Genomic DNA, 19,668 nt, shown 5'->3' on the forward strand with positions numbered 1-19,668 from the left:
AAATTCAATTTCATTTACTCTTTTCAATTATAAATTTACAAGTGGACTATTGTTCGCATGTTCCGATTTCTATGTTTCTTTATTGCACTGACCTCTTGAAAACATCAACTGTTTGAACCAGAGCATAATGGCAGTGCAAACAACATCGCAGCCAAGAACCACCCGCGACTGCACTGTGAAAGACTGACATCTCCTTTGATAAATTTAGGCAAACCCCTTCTTAATTATCACCGCGACTCTACTAAACTGCTGAAGCGCGTCAAACGTCATGAGCACGAAGGAAGAGAGGCAGTTATGCTATGTTTTCTAATTTCCAAAATTTACTGCCTTGACGGCCATAATTCCAGGTTTCGTGACCGCGGAAAACACGCTCTTATGAAAAAAAAAAAAACGGCCAAACAACGCTACTACAGACAGAACACGCTCAGGTAAAAAAAAAATGTCTGTCGAAAGCGCCGAAGGAAATATTGTAAGAAACTGACAAAAAAAACTGTGGTTTGGTTTGGTTTATTGGGGTTTAACGTCCCAAAGCGACTAAGGCTATGAGGGACGCCGTAGTGAAGGCCTCCAGATATTTCGACCACCTGGGATTCTTTAACGTGCACTGACATCGCACAGTACACGGGCCTCAAAAATTTCGCCTCCATCGAAATTCAGCCGCCGCGGCCGAAAACTGCGGTCCAAGCCACTGTCTGCAAAGGCGACAGAGCGCCACGTGCGGCAACTTGCGCGTCTGAAGAACCATCTCGGTATCGCTTTATCGCGAGCATTTCGCACCAGACCAGAGACAGACGGTCGTCTAACAAAAAAAAAAAAAAAAACGTCACGCCGGTGGAAAAACGGCGAGCATGGCCCGCATGCATCGAAGAAGCGGCACCGGTGCATCGTCATGGCTGCTGCCTGTGCACGTGTGGACCTCTTATCGCACGGGGTTTAATTGAAGCGCGGAAAAAAGGGGGGGGGGGGGGGGGGGATCGCCCGGACTGATCGCAGATAACTCCAACCTTCGAGAACGTTCTGCCAGCGCCAGCAGCGCATGCGCAGCCAGGCTCAGACGAAGCCATTTTGTCTGTCAGTGTTGAGGGAGAACCGATGAGGACGCTTCGCAGTGCGGCACGTGCTTCTTGCCGTGGCTGTGCCCGTTGCCAGCTTAATTGTTGCTGTGGTCTTCGCCATGCCCCAGAGGCGCCCGAAAGCCCTTACGTTCGTGACCTGCCGAGGAGTGCAGGCAGAATTTTCTTCGAGCCAGGCGTCCGGCAAAGAAGGTGAGAGCGGGCTAAGCCTCGCGGCGGGGGTGGACTGTGTTCGTGAAACGAGCTCTCGGCTATTGGCGTACGAATACTCGCATTTTCGTTTCCCGCAGGTCTGGATAACTGCGTAGTACAATTAATACGAGGCTTGTAAAGTGGTTTCACGAACCGCCGCCGTCGAGTCTCTTTTCCGTGACATAAGCGCAGCGGGCTAGTATTCGCGGCGCACATTGTAGGCTTAGCTGACACTCTAGGCAGGGCAGCTGGCTGCAGGCATTGAGTCAGCGAGGAATTGCCATGTACTGTCAGCAGCAAAAGTTTGCGGGATCTCCAGCGCGTGGCGGAGCGACGCAAAACTGCATTCCAGCGCCATCTGCCGCGATTACGCCCGATGTCGAGGCTCACGGAAATGGCGTTTGAAGCACGCTTTGCGCATGCCTATCCTTTCTTCGCTATCAAGCATGCCTTGACGTTTGCTTCCCCGTGACGTGCTTATCAGACTCAGGGAAACCGCTGAGGCGCTGTGTGATGTTCGCAGCCAGTCCTACTTTGGCTCGCGCGAGGGATCGGAGCACTTGTCACCATCGCAGCAGCCGAAACAGACGCGCAACGACGGTGACACGGCGATTCGTTGCCAGTGGCAAAAGCGGATCCCGGCGAAGAACGCGATGAGACATGCCCTATAACAAAGAAAGGACAGGCATGCACAAATAATGGCTAACACGGAAGTGCTGTGAGCCTCGACATCGGGCGTAATCGCGGCAGATGGCGCTGGAATGCTGTTTTGCGTAGGGTGCCTCGATGCGCGCGCTCCTCCCGCCGCCACGCGCGCATCGAGGCACCCTAGTTTTGCGTCGCTCCGCCACGCGCTGGAGATCCCGCAAACTTTTGCTGCTGACAGTATGCCTCGCATTGCTCGCTGCCTCTGCGCTTCTCCACGCGGCGCTTGTATCTGTTCGGACGCTCCAAGAGTGAACTCTCGACTTCTATACGCCTGCACCCTTGTTACAGCTAGCTGTTTTTATTTTCGCAGATGCACAGACTTTGGCACTGTCTTTCTGCCCTCCTGGCTGTCACCGCTGAGGGAGTGTGCTTCTTGCCGTGACTCTGTGCCCGTTGCCAGCTTGTTGCTCTGGTCTTCGCTATTCCCCGGAGGCGCCCGGAAGCGCTTACGCTCATGATCTGCCGTGGAGTAGAGGCGGAATTTTCTTCGAGCCAGGCCTCCGGCAACGAAGGTGAGAGCGGGCTAAGCCTCGCGGCGAGTGCGGCCTGTGTTCGTGAAACGAGCTACTGACATACGAATATACTCGCATTTTTGTTACCAGCAGAACTGGATATCAGTGGAGTACAATTAACCGAGGCTTGTAAAGTGGTTTCACGAACCGCCGCCGCCGGGTCTCTTTTTCCATGACGGAAACGCGGCGGGCTAGTACTCGCGGAGCACACTAGACAGGGCATCTAGCTGCAGCATTGAGTCAGCGAGGAATTGTCATGTATGCCTCCCATTGCTGCCTCTGCGCTTCTCCACACGGCACTTGTACTATCGGGGACAAAAGTCTCCGGACCGCCACGCACGGTCGCCGGAGCAACGGGGAGTAAGCGGGGAGCGCACCGCCGCGCGCTCTCGCGGTGACGCACCTGGTGACGAGACCGACGCTGCGCGCATGCGCGTCCTTATCTGCGAGCATGCCGATTTACTCGCTCGGAGCCACCGCTCGTCGGTCGTCGGGGCGCGCCGCTAGGCGCCTCTGCCGCAGTGGCACGCTGCTGACTCATCGGCGCTGTCGGACGCCTGTCGCTCGCTTGCCCATGCTCTGGCACACGCCTATGATAACGCTCTTCGCTTGTGGTCGCCAATTTTCGGCCATAATAAAGGAATAAAGAAGCGATTAGCTGCAAACAGCGCATTTAGAGCGCCAGTCGTGCGCTGCTGCCTGCCTGCAGTAGAATGGTCAGACAAGACGCCTTCAACTTGAAGCGAGTAATGAGCACCGCCTATATGCAACGAAGAAAATAAACGCGCGTAATGTTTTGGAGAGGGGAAAAAAGATTTTAGGACACTTACGCTTCAAGGCCTTAAGAGTCTGCAATAGTGCCTTCTGCGCCTTTATCTTTCTTTCTTGTTTATTTATTCCAAACACCAATTGCCAATCACGCTTTAGGTTACACATTTCGACATATTACACTACTCACTGACATGCGCACGATTTGTTTCAGTAGAATGAAGCCCCATAATGCCGCCTTTTTCATTCGGCGGATCATTTTTAGCTTCAATTAATTTAATTACTAATCACTATAACACCGCTACACATCGCCAATTACAAAGGCATGAACACCACTAAAATAAGCGCCAAAGTCATAAACAGAGCAGGTTGGACCGCTGTGCCATATTTTTTTTTTCCAGCTTCGTTTGAAACTTCTAGTATTCTTTCCGACTGACACACGGCGACGACCGACGACGCCGTGTTTTTAGCGGAACAAGCTATCGGGTAATATAGGCAACAAGCTGCGCGCCCGTAACTCACTTCTGAGTGGGCTATCAAACAGTCAATTCGTACATGAGACATCGCTAGCGCGAACACGTGTTGCCTAATTGTTTCAGGCGCTGTGCGTTCGGTGGTCATCCTTAACGCTAGTGGCGTGTGTTAAAAACACGGGAAAAATATGTGGTTGGACTACGATTGCAATATGCAGTAACTTGAAGGAAGCAGAAATAATATGGATTGGAAGTGTTTTATTCAACTAGTGACTGGTGAAATGTCCCTGCAAGGCGATCACTTGCGCTATCCGCCGTGGCATTGAGTTGTAGAGCGATGCAATCACATCCGGTCGTCCACGTAACACTTCCCACTCCTCCTTCGCTGCCTCCCATAAGGAGTCGGCGGTAGTGGGCACATCACGGCGGGTGCTGAGTTGTTGTTTGATTAGGCCCCATACATTTTCTATAGGGTTGAGGTCAGCTCCTTTGGGGGGCCAGTTTAGCTGGCGCACTACGTAGCTGTCGAGCAGTGCTGTCACTTTACGGGCTGTGTGAACTGGACTTTTGTACTGTTGAAACTGAAATACGCCTTCAGGGAAAGGGCCGTCAAGAACGAATGGCAACAGGTGGTCAGTGATAATGTACAAACATATCTGTTACCCAATTGTGACGAAATGCCCATCCCAAATACTCAACAACAAGCCTCACACAATTAAGCCGTTGCTCTTGCGCTTCGAAGAAAAATGCCAAGCTCTGAACATACTAAACGAAATTAAAAATATTGCCCCAAGACACGAAGCGCTACCACCGTGGTACTCTCCCCACAGTGTGTGACGTCACACTAACACGCCTCAGTAAACCCTGTACGCCACACAACCATATAATACAAGAATATCTAGCACTACAAGAAAAATACAGAAATTGCACTGCATTTTATACTGACGGGTCAGAAACTCATGCTCATGTAGGAAGCGCAGTAATACAAGGAAAAATGAAAATGCAGTACGACTGCCCTCATGTGCTACAGTTTTCACCGCGGAGTGCTATGCTATTAGTGTTGCGGTACAGAAAATAACAAATGAAAACATCCAAAACAGCATCATTTATACAGATTCACTGAGCGTCCTTACAGCATTAAACTCCAAAAATGCCACGGAGCCAATGATTGGAAGCATCATACACAACATAGTAAAGATCACAACACAAAAACATGTTATAAAATTATGCTGGGTTCCCAGTCACGTTGGCATTAGGGATAATGAGAGAGCCGACATGTGTGCTGCACAAGCCAGAGCCATGGAAATAAAACATGTGATTTTGCCTCCTAGGGATTACATGAAGTTAGTACGTAGCAAACTAAGAGCCAAATGGCAAGCCTCTTGGGAAAATGAAGGAAACAACAAGCTGCATACTGTAAAGCCCATTTTAAAAGAATGGAAGTCATGCCGCCATAAAGAGCGTTTTATCGAAGTAATTTTATGTCGTTTACGCATAGGTCACACACACATCACCCATAACTTCTTATTAACAAAAAAAGACAAACCTCTGTGTGAAATGTGTGGTGAGGAGCTCACAGTAAATCATTTTAATTTCTTGTTCGCATCTCGAAGAACTTAGAAAAAAAAATTTTACGGTATTTTACAATGAACACATTCCATTTCATCCCGCATTGCTTTTAGGCGAGCAAACACTTGTCGAGTTTTCACTTGTTTGTAAGGTTCTAAGGAAAGCCAATGTTTTAAATCTATTATAATGTAACCTCTGTACACTTGACATAACATCATCTAACCTTGTGTTTGGCGCATGATAGCCATAGTTGCTTATGCGCCATAAAACCCCATATAACTATGGATCGTTCATTTTTTGCGGCGTTGTAATTGTTGTTTTATTTAGCACGGCCTTCTCATGCGCTGCGCTGAAAAGTGGAGAAGACGAGCGTTATCATAGGCGTGTGCCAGAGCGTGGGCAAGCGAGCGACAGGCGCCCGACAGCGCCGATGAGTCAGCAGCGTGCCACTGCGGCAGCGGCGCCTAGCGGCGCACCCGACGACCGACGAGCGGTGGCTCCGAGCGAGTAAAGCCCCACCTCGATGGACACTTCCGAGGCGTACACGCGAAGCGCCTACGCGCACGGGCGTACGCTGGAGCCTGTCTGCGCATGCGCAAGGCGCGGCGCGTGAGCAGGCGCGAGCGGGGCGCAGATATCTGCATGTCAGATATCGGCGCCTGCGCACGGGCGCTCGCGCGCGCGTGGGAAGCGGGGTCCGGTTTACAACAATGGGAGGACCATGGGAGTCTGACTCTTTTATTCATGGCTTGAGCCTCTTTCGGGTTCCCCGAACTTTTCTTCGCGGTTTAATCTGTCCTTTCACCGCCCCCCAACCCCTTTTCTTCACGGCTTGAAATTTTTTCAGTCGGCTCGCGAGGGGGAGCGAGCCAGCACCAGGGACATGGAGGGACATTCCACTTTCCGATGTCCGTCGCGGCGCGTGCTGGGCGCACAGGCGCTCCGCCCGTACGCCTCGGAAGTGTCCATCTAGGTGGGGCTTAAATCGGCATGCTCGCAGATAAGGAAGGACGCGCATGCGCGCAGCGTCGGTCTCGTCACCAGGTGCGTCACCGCGAGAGCGCGCGGCGATGCGCTCCCCGCTAGAGTCACTGGAAAAAATTTTTTCCAGTGACTCTACTCCCCGCTGCTCCGGCGACCGTGCGTGGCGGTCCGGAGACTTTTGTCCCCGATATACAGTCGCGGTCAAAAGTACGCGGCCCACGGCTCCGGCGCAAGGAGCGGCTGTTGGGCCGCATCGCGGCGCTGCCGTCGGGCGCTCGCTGCGAGGGTGCATCGGGTGACGATAAAACTTCGCCCTCACTCTCTTTCGGGCGCGTCACACGACTGAACTTCAAGTGCGCCATTCAGCTGTTTCGCGGCTGACGGTTAGTAAGGAGCGCGCCTCCACTTTGCCTCATTTGCCACGCGGCTGATACTGAAGGGGAGTGCGCACGGTTCACCGTTGCCGCCTCGATACTCCTTCGTTCTCGTATGTACTACTGCGCACCCACGAATGATTAGCCTTGGTTTAAGGCGCTCAAAGAATAGGGCAGAACAAGTTATTGTCGCGTCAAGACCCCCTCTGTGAACTCGGTGAAGCCTTATTTTGTTCGTGGTCGTGTATTAGTGCATTCACCCTTAGCACAAAATGTTGCTACAACGTGGATAATGTTCTCTTGAAATCACATTCAGGTAATGTTGGCATGCAACATCACAATGCTGCTGCCACATTTCAACAATGTTGCTGCATCATTGCTGAAACGTTTAAGCAACGTTATGTAATGTTTCAGGAAACATAAAACAACATTCCAGTCACATACAATATATGCCCGCATGCTGCATGCACACCTTAAAGATTGTGCTCCTGCCATTCACAGCTTGACCAGCCAGCAGCTTGTAAGAACGGCAGTGCTTAAACAAACAAATCTGCAGAGTGACTAGTAAGACTTTTTATTGTTCTCCGAAGCTTGACCTCGGAACTAATGGAGATATTTCCGGCCTGTAATCAGCAATGCTGCATCCTGCACGAGTCCCTGCTGAGTGTAGCCCAAGTTCTGCAAAGTAAAAAAAAAAAGTTGCACTTAAAACTAGGAAATCTGATGGAGAATACCTGCAAGAACAAAAATATTCTACTAGCTTTTGTATGCAATCACTGATACCACAGACATGTTTTGACAGAAACATGCCAAAGAGTGCGAAACATAGAACTTAGATGTTCTTTGCAGTGCAGTGCTATGACTGCAGAGAAGTCATGGTAGAATGACTGTCTGCAACCAAAGTATGTTATAGCTGAGAGTCAGCACTACAGATGGTTCATATGGACACCTCGTTCAGTTTGTTTTTGAACCTTGTTGTCCCAGGAGCGTATCTGTAAATAATACTGTGCATAAAAAGAGAAACATGAGCAGGGAGAGATATTCTATAGAATTACTAGTTCACAATACCACCACGCAGCCGCTGTCATAACTGTTCCACAGGTGCTGTCCAGACTAAGGCCTGCTGTCGGCCAAGTTGAATGTCACAGTATGTGCTGATAGTTGTGCTCATAAAGCACAATACACTCAAAAGGCATCTGTATAGCCGTAGAAAAAATAGTAAACAAGAACCTCGCAAACAGTATTATTTACACTGACTAAGTGTCCTTACAGCCCTTCACTATAGAAATGCAACCACTCCGCTGCTTGGCGACATCATACACAATATAACAGCCAGCCATCGCTCAGGGACAAAACAAGGCTATGCTAGGTACCAAGTCATGTCGGCATAAAAGGCAACGAAAGAGCAGATTTCTGCACTGCCCAAGCTCGTGGCAAGCAAATTAAAAATGTAAATATGCCGTATAAAGATTGCATAAACTTATTACGTCTTAAAGCTTGAAAAAAATGGCAGTCCGTTTGGAACAACGAAATAAACAACACTCGGTAAAGCCAGTCTTAGGAGAATGGAAGTCATGTGTGCACCAGGAACGTTTTAAGGAAGTCGTTATATGTCATCTCCGTATAGGCCATACACACCTCACACACAACTTTCAGCTTACTAAGCAAGAGAAACCAGTTTGTACATGTGGAGATGAACTGACGGTAAATCATTTTATTTCAATGCTGAGGAAAAAGTGCTTTTCACTGTTTTATAATCAATCCATTCCTTTTCATCCCACGTTACTCATAGGTGATAATGGCAATCGTCGATATGTCCTGTGTTTTTATATTTTTAACAGAAGCAGGTTGTCTCAGCAAGCTATAAATCATGACCCAGTGATTCACGTGATGTCCCTCAGCCACTTGCTTCATTCTTGAGAAAAAGGGCTGAGGTTTTTATTTGATTGGTTGGGATCCTTGACATCCTTGCCCAGCCAAGGATTGACGCTGAGGCTACCTGACCTTTTTAAAGTTTTTGCCTTTAGCTATTCTTAAATCTCTTTTTCTGTTATTAGTAGGTAGGTAAACTTTTAGGCCCTTTACACCACTGATCACCTTTCACATGTTTATTAAATTGCACATAAATTATTATACCTTGTGCTTGGCGCATGATGGCCTTAGTTGCCTATGTGCCATTAAACCCAACACAACACAAAATATATGCCCACTGTACAAAAAATGTCCCTTCCATAATTCTCCATTTACCCAGTTTTGTGCCAGCTCCAACCGCTTTGTACCTATAAACCTCCTAAACTCATCCACCCAACAAACATTTTGCCGCCGTGAGAGAAATATTGTAGGCTATAACGCGCTGTCTAATTGTAGCAGGAAGTGAAGGCCGAAGGGGTCCTTGACTGAGGACTGCTCTCAAGTTTCTAGCGACTTATCACACTTTGTCAATAAACCCTTATTCACTCACTCACTTGAGAACCTCAACACACGTGTGCCAACCGCCCAAGCGCCGGGCACTGGAGCGCAGCATACACGGACTCGAGACATGCGTAAATGTCGAATGCGAACTGAACTCGGACACTTCGCAACAACACGCACCATAGCTGGTGTGCACATAGGGAAAACGAGATATTCGAGCAGGCGCTGGTGCGGCGCCGAAAGTCACATGCAGCGCGAATTGCAGATCCCTCTTTCGTACTGAGCTCAGCCGTGAAACAGCGGAACGCCGCCCTTGAAATTTATCAGTTGTGTGACGTGCCCAGGAGAGAGGGTGGGCGAAGCTTTGTCGTCACTCTGTGCACCCTCGCAGCGAGCGCCCGACGGAGTACCTCGATGCGCGCCCGCTCTCCGCTGCAGCGGGCGCGCATCGAGGCACCCTAGCCTGACAATGACGACAGAGATAGCAGCGCCGCGGTGCGGCCCCGCAGCCGCTCCTTGCGCCGGAGCCGTGGGCCGCGTATTTTTGACCGCGACTGTACCTGTTCAGACGCTCTATGAGTGAACTCCCGAATTCTGTACGCTTGCACCCTTGTTACAGCTCTGTTTTTATTCTCGCAGATTCACGGACTTTGGCACTGCGCTATCTCCACACGGCACTTGAAACTGTCCGGACGCTCTAAGAGTAAGCTCCCGAATTCTATATGCTTGCACCCTTAATTGTTACAGCTGTTTTTATTTTCGCAGATGCACTGACTTTGTCACTGCGCTTCTCCACACGGCACTTGAATCTGTCCAGACGCTCCAAGAGTAAGCTCCCGAATTCTATATGCTTGCACCCTTGTTACAGCTGTTTTTATTTTCGCAGATTCACGGACTTTGGCACAGCCTTTTTGCTTTCCTATAGCTGTCAGTGCTATGGAGAAGCGATGAGGACTGTCAGCCTTGGTGCACGTGGTGGACACGACCAATTCTGCAAACAACAACATTTCATGAAGGATTACCTGGATTACATGACTGTCTCGACGAGCGCATCGTCACTGCTTGATGATGATGATGAAGAAACTTCATTTCCACCAGAAGACCTGTGCCCCTCCGGGTCCGCACGCAGGCGTCCGGGGAGGGGCAGCGTCGCAGCTGGAAGACTAGCAACGATATAGTCGCGCAGCTTCTGCTGCCAGGCGGGTAGCGTATCGTTGCATGCTAAGGTCGGCACTTCTGAGTATGGTCTCCCATTCCTCTGCATTATTCATTCTGCCATATCCTGGGGCACTGGGGCATCTCCATAGTATGTTTTCGAGTGTAGCGGTATGCCCGCAGAACTCGCACACCTCCGCATCCTCCCTCGTGTCACCTCCTATCCAGCTCCTCCAGAGCGGGGATGCAAAGTTTCTAGCTTGGAGTCTTCTCCAGAACGCTCTGCTCGCTCTTCCCTCTCTCCCCACTCTCCCCTCGTGTCTCGCGCCTCTCCGTGGAGACGATGCCAGGGTGAGGGCGCTTCCTCTTGCTTCCTCCGCTTGGCGATAGATGGTGCGCATTTCTGTACCAACACAAGCTAACACGGCCGGGTCTTCAATTTATTGCGTCCTCGCAATAGTAGTCTTGTAGCCAGCGTGGCGGTCTTCTTTGACGTGGCCGATGACCCGCGATTTGGAAAGGTGCCAAGTTCTCTCCGCTCGGTTGCATTTCGGCGTGTCTGTAGCTTTGCACTTGGGCAGGTTGGTTTGGCTCGCCGGAGTCCGTGCTTGTAACTTCAGCTGCGGCTTGCGACTGCATCTCGTTGAAGTCGGGTTGCTCGTGGAGGTTTTTAAGTTGTCTGGCAGTAGCGAGCTTTCTGTTCCGTTCTTCGTGATGGTGTACGTTTCTTTCTCCACGTGTGTGATCGTGTAGGGTCCTTCGTACATTGGGCCTAATTTTGTTTGTCGCGAACCTTTATGATACCAAACTTCATCTCCCACGTTGAAGGATGGTGGGCTATGTTTGGTGCCGATAACTTGTTGTCGATGGATTGGCGAGGCACGTAATTATACAGCAGTTCGAATGGTGAAATCTGCAAACCCATGTGCGGCTGGTTGTTTACCTGGAACGTTTTCTTTTAGGTACTCGCTCCAGTTATCCATGTTTCCGTTGAGGTTCTAAGCGCTGATAGGATTTTCACATTTGCACGCTCGACAAGACCGTTTGTCTCGGATGCATAGGGTACTGTCAACCTATGATGGATACTCTTCTCGGCGAAGTAGCGTGTTGCCGATCTCGACGTCACCACTGTTTTTGGTGTCCCAAAAGTGAATAGAATGTCCTCGTCAAGGAAACGTAGCACGTGTTCAGTTGACTTGTCTGGTACAGCACGTGCGATTATGAACCTCGTCGTGACGTGAACTGCCGTTATAAAGTACTTGTTGGTGTCCTCGGTGTAGATTGGTCCAACGTGGTCTATGGCAATGGTATCGAATCGTGCTTGTTTTGCCATGCGTGGGTTGAGCGAACCGTGTTGCATGCCTGTACTCGCGTTGTACCGTTGACACGCTTGACATTCGCATACGTAGTTATCCACATCTCTGCTCATGTTCTGCCAGAAGTACCTTTGCCGGATTTTCGCAAGCGTCCTAGTACCATCGCCGTGCCCGTCCTCGTCGTGGTATGACGTGAGAACAGACTGCTTCAGGCCTTCTGGTACCACAATACGCTGTTTCTCTCGTTCTCCGTTGATGGACACATGTACAAGCCTGTTGTGCACGAGCCTGTACGGTGTTGCTTCCGTTCCGTTTTTCTGTGCTTGGTCAATGACTGGGGCAAGTGAAGGGTCCTCTCTTTGCGCTTTGCAAAGTCGGTTGTCTTCAGCTCTGAGGGCGAAAACGTTGTCTTTTCTGGGACTCTTGATAGTGCATCAGCGATGACGTTTTGTCTTGCCCGATGTATGCCGGTTCGTGAATTTGTACGACATCAAGTCGAGCACGATGCGGGCGAATCGCCGCTGCGGGTTTTTCTTGGACATGATGTGCGCCACCGCCCAGTTGTCGGTGTAGACTTCGAAGTGTTGCAAGCCTTGCAGGTAGGGGTGGAACCTGTCTGTCACAGCCCAGTGCACCGCGATTGCCTCCAAATCTGTTGAGTGCTTGTGCCTGTCCGAGTCGGGCACTTCTTACTTGCGTATTCCACTACGCGTACTTCGTCCTCGTGTTTCTGTGAAAGGACGGCACCGAACGCAGTGTATGAGGCATCAACGTGAACTTGCGTTGGAAGTGCTGGGTCAGAGTTGGCTAATATCGGTGCCTCTGTCAGTCAATATTTCAGCGTATCTATGGCTGTTTGGCATTCAGCAGTCCACGTCAGTAGTGCATCCTTCTTCGTAAGCTGGGTCAATGGTTGAGCTATTTTCGCGTAATCTTTGATGTACTTCCTGTAGTGAGACGTCAGTCCTAGGAATGATCGCACTTCCGTCTTCGAATGCGGTTGCCCAAAATCCTTTATGGCACTTGTGCGTCGTGGGTCTAGAGCTACTCCGTCTCGCAAAATGACGTAGCCCAGGAAGCTAACAGTGTTGGCTGCGAAAGTACACTTTCTAAAGTCCACTCGTAGGTTGAGGTCTCTGAGTCTCTTCAAAACATGGTTCACTGTTTGGATGTGCTCTTCGACGTCGTTCGTGAAGATGCATATGTCGTCCATATACACAATGATGTGTCCGCTGTCGATGAGCGGTTGAAGCCCTTCGTCCATGATGCTTTGCATAGTTGCCGGTGCTGTGCATAAGCCGAAAATCATGAGTGTTGGCTCATAGTGTCCATCTCCGGTCACGAAGGCCGCTTTCTCGATGTCCTCTTAGTGTATTGGGACGTTCAGGAACGCTTTCTTCACGTCAAGTTTCGAAAACAGACTCGATCCTGACACCTTGCGGAGTAGTGTCGATTCTTGGCATGGGGTAAGCCCGTTTGATAGTCCTCGCATTGAGGAAACTGTAGTCAACGCACATTCTTTCTGGTGGCGATTCGTGCAGTGGCTGGTCGACAACAATCACAGGCGTGGCATATGCGGACTTGGACTTGCGGATGATGCCCTTTTTCAGCCAGTTCTCAGTTTCTTGCCTTATGAATTTTCTGTTTACGTCATATAAGGCTGCATACGGACTGGTTTGTCGTCGATGAGGTCAGTTGTGTGCTCTGCGTGCATGCACAGACCCAATTCGTTGCCAGGGTTTGTAAAGACTTCAACGTTCTTGATAAGCACTGACTTCAGCTGTTCTGTTTCTCGGCGGTAAAGTCTGTCTGTTGCATTTGAGAGGTCTCCTGTCGTACTTCATCCAGTGAAGGAAGTTTGGGACTCACCTGCCTGTCGAAGTTGTTCTTGGTGGCAGTTCCACACACTGCTTTTGTGGTTGCCCTGTTATGATCGTTCCACTTCGGTTGTTGCAGAACGTCTTGTCGGTAGACTTCTGTTCGTCATTTTTGTTGAGTGCCGTTCTTCGCTATCCACTCGATCGTATGAGTTCCATATGTGTATCGTTGGATGTAGTCAAACATGATACTCTCGCCAGTCTGTACCTATGACGGCTTCATATGACAAGTCTTTGACCACTTTCACATCCACGGTAGCGCTTGCATCCCTAATAGTGATATGTCCTTGTGTAGCTCCAACAGGTGCCACTGAATCACCGAACGGGCCTTTCAGTGCACAGTCGGTGTCTGGCACGATATTGAAGTTGTGTTCCTGTGCGGACGTGAGTGACACCAGTGACGTAGTTGATCCTGTGTCCCATACGGCCAACACAAGCTTCGCAGTGCAGTGCTTCTTGCTGTGACTTTGTGCCCGGAAGTGCCTTGTGCTCGTGACCTACCAAGGAGTACAGGCGGAATTTTCTTCGAGCCAGGCCTCCGGCAACGAAGGTGAGAGCGGGGCTAAGTCTCGCGGCGAGGGCGGCTGTGTTCGTGAAACAAGCTCTTGGTTATTGGCTTACGAATACTCTCATTTTTGCTACCAGCAGAATTGTATGTCACGGAGGACTGGATAACTTGCCTGATGGATAAGTGTAGTGCGATTGGTTTGGTTTATTGGGGTTTAATGACCTAAAGTGACTTAGACTATGAGATGCCGTAGTGAAGGGCTCCGGAAATTGAAAAAATTTGGAGTAGAATTAACACGAGGCTTGTAAAGCGGTTTCACGAACCGCCGTTGTCGGGTCTCTCTTCCATGACGGAAGCGCAGCGGGCTAGTTTTCGCGATGCGCATATGTGTGGGCTTAGCTGACACTAGGCAGGGCAGCTAGCTGCAGGGATTGAGTCAGCGAGGAATTGTATGCCTCACATTGCTCGCTGCCTCAAGGAGCTCAGCTCATCGTGCCCGCTGTCGTTTGTGTCACGGAACGGGCATCCGTTCCGAACGCCTTTGTAGCCCGGCCACCATGTCGTCTCAAGGAAGAAATTGGTCTAATCCCCTTGTGTGATCGCCTGTTCGATCACCCGTTAAAAATGGTACGGCTTTATCGCTATCGCGCACGTGTGCGCGCAAGTGCTCTTGAGCGACATGTGGTTTGTGGCAGTACAAGGCACTCGGAATTCCTCGCCAACCTCGTCCAGCAACTCCGAAGAACGGACGCTGCCTGCGGTCTGCGGCACACCTCACCTTGGCTGCAGCCAAGGTGAGTGGCCAGCATTCATCATCTTTTGGCTCCGGTCTGGGCATCTGCCACTGCAGCTCGATTTCTCCGAGAAGCGGCCGCACCCTTCGCTACATGCCTGCCATGGTCAGTATACCAGGTTTGTCTCCGAATTTTTTCACTGCAAGCGCTCTTTTTTTTTCAGATTTGGGTGCGTGCTCCAGCAAACGGGCCCCCATGTATACCAACATACACAGCACCTTTCTGCCGGTCGCTTCTGGTCCGTTGGCTTCTGCGCACCGTGCCATTCCTCCCAAGCTCCCTGATTGTGAGTGCTTCTTTCGCCTCCCGTAACACGAGCTGCAATTCTAAGCATGGGCGTCCGGAAGGGGGGGGGGGGGGCAAGGGGGGCGGTTGCCCCCTCCCCTGTAATTACGGATATTATTTATACATTAGTAGAAAACAACCACACAGCTTGATTAGCACGCTTAGGTGATATTAAGTTATCGGATTTTGCTTATTGAGTTAAATTCTTTGTTCATTAATAAATTGTAATGTTTGTTCTCCAAGCCTGCCACTAATTTACTGCTTCTAATTTTTGTTTCATGGGCGCAGTTTAGACCACTTCCTTTTTGGTGCTAACCTACTGCCTGCCCCATATCCGGCCATTGGGTGCACCCCCCTGGAAAAAGTTCTGCGGACGCCCTTGATTCTAAGGCGAAAGCCTTTATGCGCTCAGACTCGCGGCCATGACTGTCTGTTCATCTCTCCGTTACACCTGAAGTGAAAGTTGTATAGTCATTACTAGTCAGAAGTCATGACTATAACTAGTCATTAACGAGTCATGACCAGTTAGGCATTAAACAGTCATGACTAGTTAGGCATTAACCAGTCATGACTAGTTAGGCATTAACCAGTCATGACTAACTAGCCATTAACCAATGACATCTAGTTAGTCATGGGTCATGACAAGTTAGTCGGGTTGCTATTGTTTTCCCATGGCATACATTTCCATGGCACTTGATGACTAATTAGTCATGACTAGCCAATCCAAGTTGCCCCATAGCCGCCTCGTGGGTGCCTACGGACGTTTTCTCGTTGGTAGCATGGCTTTTGCCTCCCGCACTTTAGATCATTGACGTGCCCAGATTTTTGTTCGTGTCCATTGTAGCACAGCGCCTGTTAGCTTTTTTGTTGTTCGTGCTCTGCTACGCTGCTTTGACTGTTCCTAATTAAACAACTAGACCAAGTCGTCACTCTATACTGTCGGACGCTTCTGACTGTGTACGACTTCCATGCTTCATTTTGTCGTTCACCGCAGATCTCCCGTCTGCCCCGACATCCGTCGACCTCTGCTCCCCAGTGTTCCGTGCGGTCAACGACTTTGCAAGCTATCTTCTGAGGACAATGCTTAACAGCAGCACATCTAGCATGATATTGTAAGTGCCGCAGCATGTTGGTCAGACATACGTTCGCACCCACAGTGAGCGCCAGAATGCATGCACCTGTGTTGCAGCTCTGTTTTTGTTTTCAGACACACGGACTTTGGCTCTACCTTCCTCCACATGGCACTTGGTGGAGACGCTCAGATGCTCCAAGAGTAAGCTCCCGAATCCTGTATGCTTGCGCCCCTTGTTACAGCTGTTTTATTAATGCTTAAGCATTCTGTGGCTGTTTGCAGAGTTTGTCCACATGATTACGTCCAAACAAATGGGTTTGTAATAAGGGAGTAATTACTCATTGACATCCACCCAAGCGCAGCCATACGGCTACAAAGGAAAGCTATACAGCTTTCTCAGTGAGTAATTACTCCCTTTTTACAAATCTACTCCACCTTGGGGGATTCCCCTAAACATTTGACCAACAAATGGGTTTATGCGAAAAAGAATAGTACTATCGGATAGAGCATCAGAAAATCTCATAGAGGAGATCGTTAGGGGTTGAGGTGGGTTAATTAGAGCCAGAAATGTCCAAAAAGTGGGCAATTTCTTGTAATCACGAGCTTGTCTACATGATTACATCCGAACGAATGGGTTTATGCGGAAAAAATTGTACATCGGATAGAGCATGAAAAAATCTCCTACGGGAAATTCGGGGTTTAGGTGGGTTAATTAGTTAATTAGAGCCAGAAATGTCCAAAAAGTGGGCGGGGCTGGAGCAAATGTGATGCCAAATTCGAAAACACCGGAAGTGTGGCACCACATGATTGGAATTGCGAGTGTAACACGTGGCGCCAAATTTGAAAACAAAACGTGGCGCGAAGTTGAACTCATGCTTCCGCATTTCTCTAGTGCGGGTGCCGCAGTGATCTCTATTTTCACAGATGCGCGGACTTTGGATCTGCATTTCTCCACCTGGCACTTAATTTCAGTTCAGACTCCAAAAAAGAGTAAGCTCCCGAATTCTGTATGCTTGCACCTTTGTTACAGCTGTTTTTATTTTCACAGATGCGCGGACTTTGGCTGTGCCTTTCTCCACACGGCACTCGTATCTGTTCAGACTCTCGAAGAGTAAGATCCCTATTTCTACGTGCTTGCAACCTTGTTACAGCTGTTTTTATTTTTGCAGATGCATGGACTTTCGCTCTACCGTACTCCACGCGGCCTTTGAACCTGTCCGAATGCTCCAAGAGTAAGCTCCCGACTTCTATATGCTTTTTCCTTTGCTACAGCTCTGCTTTTATTATCGCAGATGCGCGGGCTATCGCTTTACCATACTCCACACGGCACTTGGACCTGTTAGGATGCTCCCACTCGAGTTCTGTTTGCACCTGTATATGTTTCGATGGTGAGTATGCCAGGTCCATGCTTGTGTTTCTTCACTACCAGCAGCCTGTCTTTTTATATTTATGCGCATCTTGCAGTCCAGGACCCTCGAGCATAACAAAGAAAGCTATAAAGCGTTCTTGAGAAACGCATTTTCTTATTCCTTCCATGCTCCCTGCCTCTTCCACTTACAGTACCCATGCAGGGATGCTTTAGTGCTCATTGAACGCTTTTACAATTCGTGCATGCCCTCCATGCTTTCCCCACAGGTTCCCCTTTAGTATCCACAAGAACAAGCTCACATCGGCTATCCCATGCTGTCAGCAGGGAGGACTTCGAGGTGCCATACCATTGTCCTGCAGGAAACCCCCGTTCTGGTGTTGCTGTCAAATGCTGAATGTCAGTGAAGTAAGTGCCCGCATCTTTTATATGCTTGCATCTGTTGCAGTTCCAATTTGTCTCGCAGGTGCGGACTCCAGTTCTGCCGTATACTCCACAGGCCACTTCAACATGCATGGTCGGGCATACACAGTGCACTCGTTTGGGACCACGTGTGACCCTGCCTTGACGTCCAGTGTGATGCCAGATTGTTTAGTCGCCATGGAGTCGCTTTGCTAAAGCTCTCAGCACATGAGTTGATGCTAGTGAAGGCCAGCTGACAGGCTGAGTTGAAAAGGACAATGGGGTGGCCATTCGAGGCTGGAAGACTTTGGATTGAGGCGATCCAGGCTGCAGGCTTCCTGCAGGCTATAATGAACATTAGACCATGCGTTCTCTTTCGGCGCATACCACTGTCACCTATATGGGCTTTGTAGGACCTGTGGGAACTCTGCCACACCCGGCCAGTGCCTCCTCTGCCACACCGGGTGACCAGACCTGGGCAGCCAGCTCCTTCATGGCGCAACCAGGCTTGGGAAGTGCCTTAACCGCCGCTGTGGTGACTCCGCACCCCGCATCCTGACTTCGGCGGCAAGGTCAGGCCTACGGCGGTGCTTGGCCTCGCCACGCCTACATCATCGAACAGCAGCTACAGTCAAGCCCACTTATAACAATATTCAAGTGCCATGGAAATACCATTGTTATAACCAATAATTGTTATAACAGGGTTGTGCCGAAAAAAAAAAAAAAAGATGACAAACTTCAGAGCATTTATTGAGAGTAAACACCAGGAGGGGTTTGACTGTTCTAATGCCTGCAAAAGCTAATTAATTCGAACTTCAGGAGACCGGAAAAATTTTCACCGTTCATCGATGACCAAAGCACCGCCATCACTGCACTTGCGGGAGCTTCGCGCACCTCCACGTCACAGGAATCAAGCTGGCTTACCGGAATTGATTCTTACAGGAAATTCAAGAAGCATGCAGAACCAAGGGTGCGGTGACAACTGACAAGAGAAAAACCGCGCTGGCTGCACGCACGTGCACTGCACCGACTGATTGGGAGTACGCATGGCGCATGTAGCCAATGCAGCAATGCAGCAGCTCGCCTGACGCGATGACGCCTGCCCCTGGGACACAGGAAATTTGTGAAGCGGGGACCGTGGGCAAGGTAGCGAAGAACAGCGGAAGATCAGACAATGTATGCGCTGCCGGTGCCAGCCATAGCTCAGACTGTAAAAACAAACAAAAATGCGTCTGTGCATTTTTTTCTGAGGGGCACATCCCTCAGGAACGCTAATAATGGACTGCTCCACCAAGGCTCCCTACCATGCTCCCTACTTTCTTCTCTGGATGGGTCTTTTGCTCAGGGGGATACATCCGTCGTTTCTCCTGCCTGTGTATTTGTGACACACAAGCATCCTCGGCGCGCCTGGTGGCACTGTTTCTGAGAGCGTGGTCACGAGTTCTTTTGCTTTCGTGGCGTCACTGCGCCGGCTCAGTTCGTTGGTCGGCCCCACATGCGCGTGCTTTTGTGTTGTAAGCATGGTTTTGCTGGTGTGGTTGTAGCATTTCTTTGTTTTTCTAGAATGGTTGACACTCAATTACCAGATTTAATTGTTATAACCAATAATGTGCCTTGACAGCATTGCTCTAAGCAGTTTATTTTATCATAGAACACATGGCAAAGCTGATGGTGCCCCGACTGACCATTGTTACATCCAATATATTGTTATAACCAATATTGTTATAAGTGGGCCCGACTTAAGTAGCGAGTGGGCTACACATCGGTCGTTCACTGTGCTGTCCACTCTGATCCCTCAACTGCACCTCGCTCTCACTGCTGGACTGAC

The 19,668-nt window shown here is 49.8% G+C and overlaps 1 protein-coding gene across 3 annotated transcripts; it reads left to right on the forward strand.

Moving 5' to 3' along the window:
- Nucleotides 1-1,096: 1,096 nt before the first annotated feature.
- On the forward strand, nucleotides 1,097-19,369 carry LOC149331441 (uncharacterized). Of its 3 annotated transcripts, none has more exons than XM_089556576.1 (12): nucleotides 1,097-1,265; nucleotides 2,284-2,485; nucleotides 9,705-9,768; nucleotides 9,952-15,001; nucleotides 15,995-16,112; nucleotides 16,190-16,273; nucleotides 16,997-17,062; nucleotides 17,121-17,183; nucleotides 17,242-17,304; nucleotides 17,365-17,460; nucleotides 17,708-17,846; nucleotides 17,905-19,369. In XM_089556576.1, the coding sequence occupies exons 4-12, from the start codon at nucleotides 14,809-14,811 to the stop codon at nucleotides 18,004-18,006; spliced, it is 924 nt and encodes a 307-aa protein (XP_089412702.1). In that variant the 5' UTR covers nucleotides 1,097-1,265; nucleotides 2,284-2,485; nucleotides 9,705-9,768; nucleotides 9,952-14,808; the 3' UTR covers nucleotides 18,007-19,369. The 3 variants fall into 3 exon arrangements, with proteins under 3 accessions (XP_089412702.1, XP_089412703.1, XP_089412704.1); XM_089556577.1 differs by having other exon boundaries at nucleotides 16,208-16,273; XM_089556578.1 differs by lacking the exon at nucleotides 16,997-17,062 and having other exon boundaries at nucleotides 16,208-16,273.
- Nucleotides 19,370-19,668: the final 299 nt, after the last annotated feature.

This window comes from Amblyomma mixtum, chromosome 8 (genome assembly GCF_055824585.1).
Source record: "Amblyomma mixtum isolate Tamu chromosome 8, ASM5582458v1, whole genome shotgun sequence".
NCBI lineage: Eukaryota > Metazoa > Arthropoda > Arachnida > Ixodida > Ixodidae > Amblyomma > Amblyomma mixtum.

What these genes read in the sequence shown, in the direction of transcription:
- LOC149331441 (XM_089556576.1), top strand. Translation starts at nt 14,809, where the DNA reads ATGCCTGCCATGGTCAGTATACCAGGTTTGTCTCCGAATTTTTTCACT. An exon ending in AGCACATCTAGCATGATATT is followed by an intron (nt 16,113 to 16,189) that starts GTAAGTGCCGCA and finishes CCTGTGTTGCAG; the next exon opens with CTCTGTTTTTGTTTTCAGAC. An exon ending in AAATGCTGAATGTCAGTGAA is followed by an intron (nt 17,847 to 17,904) that starts GTAAGTGCCCGC and finishes TTTGTCTCGCAG; the next exon opens with GTGCGGACTCCAGTTCTGCC.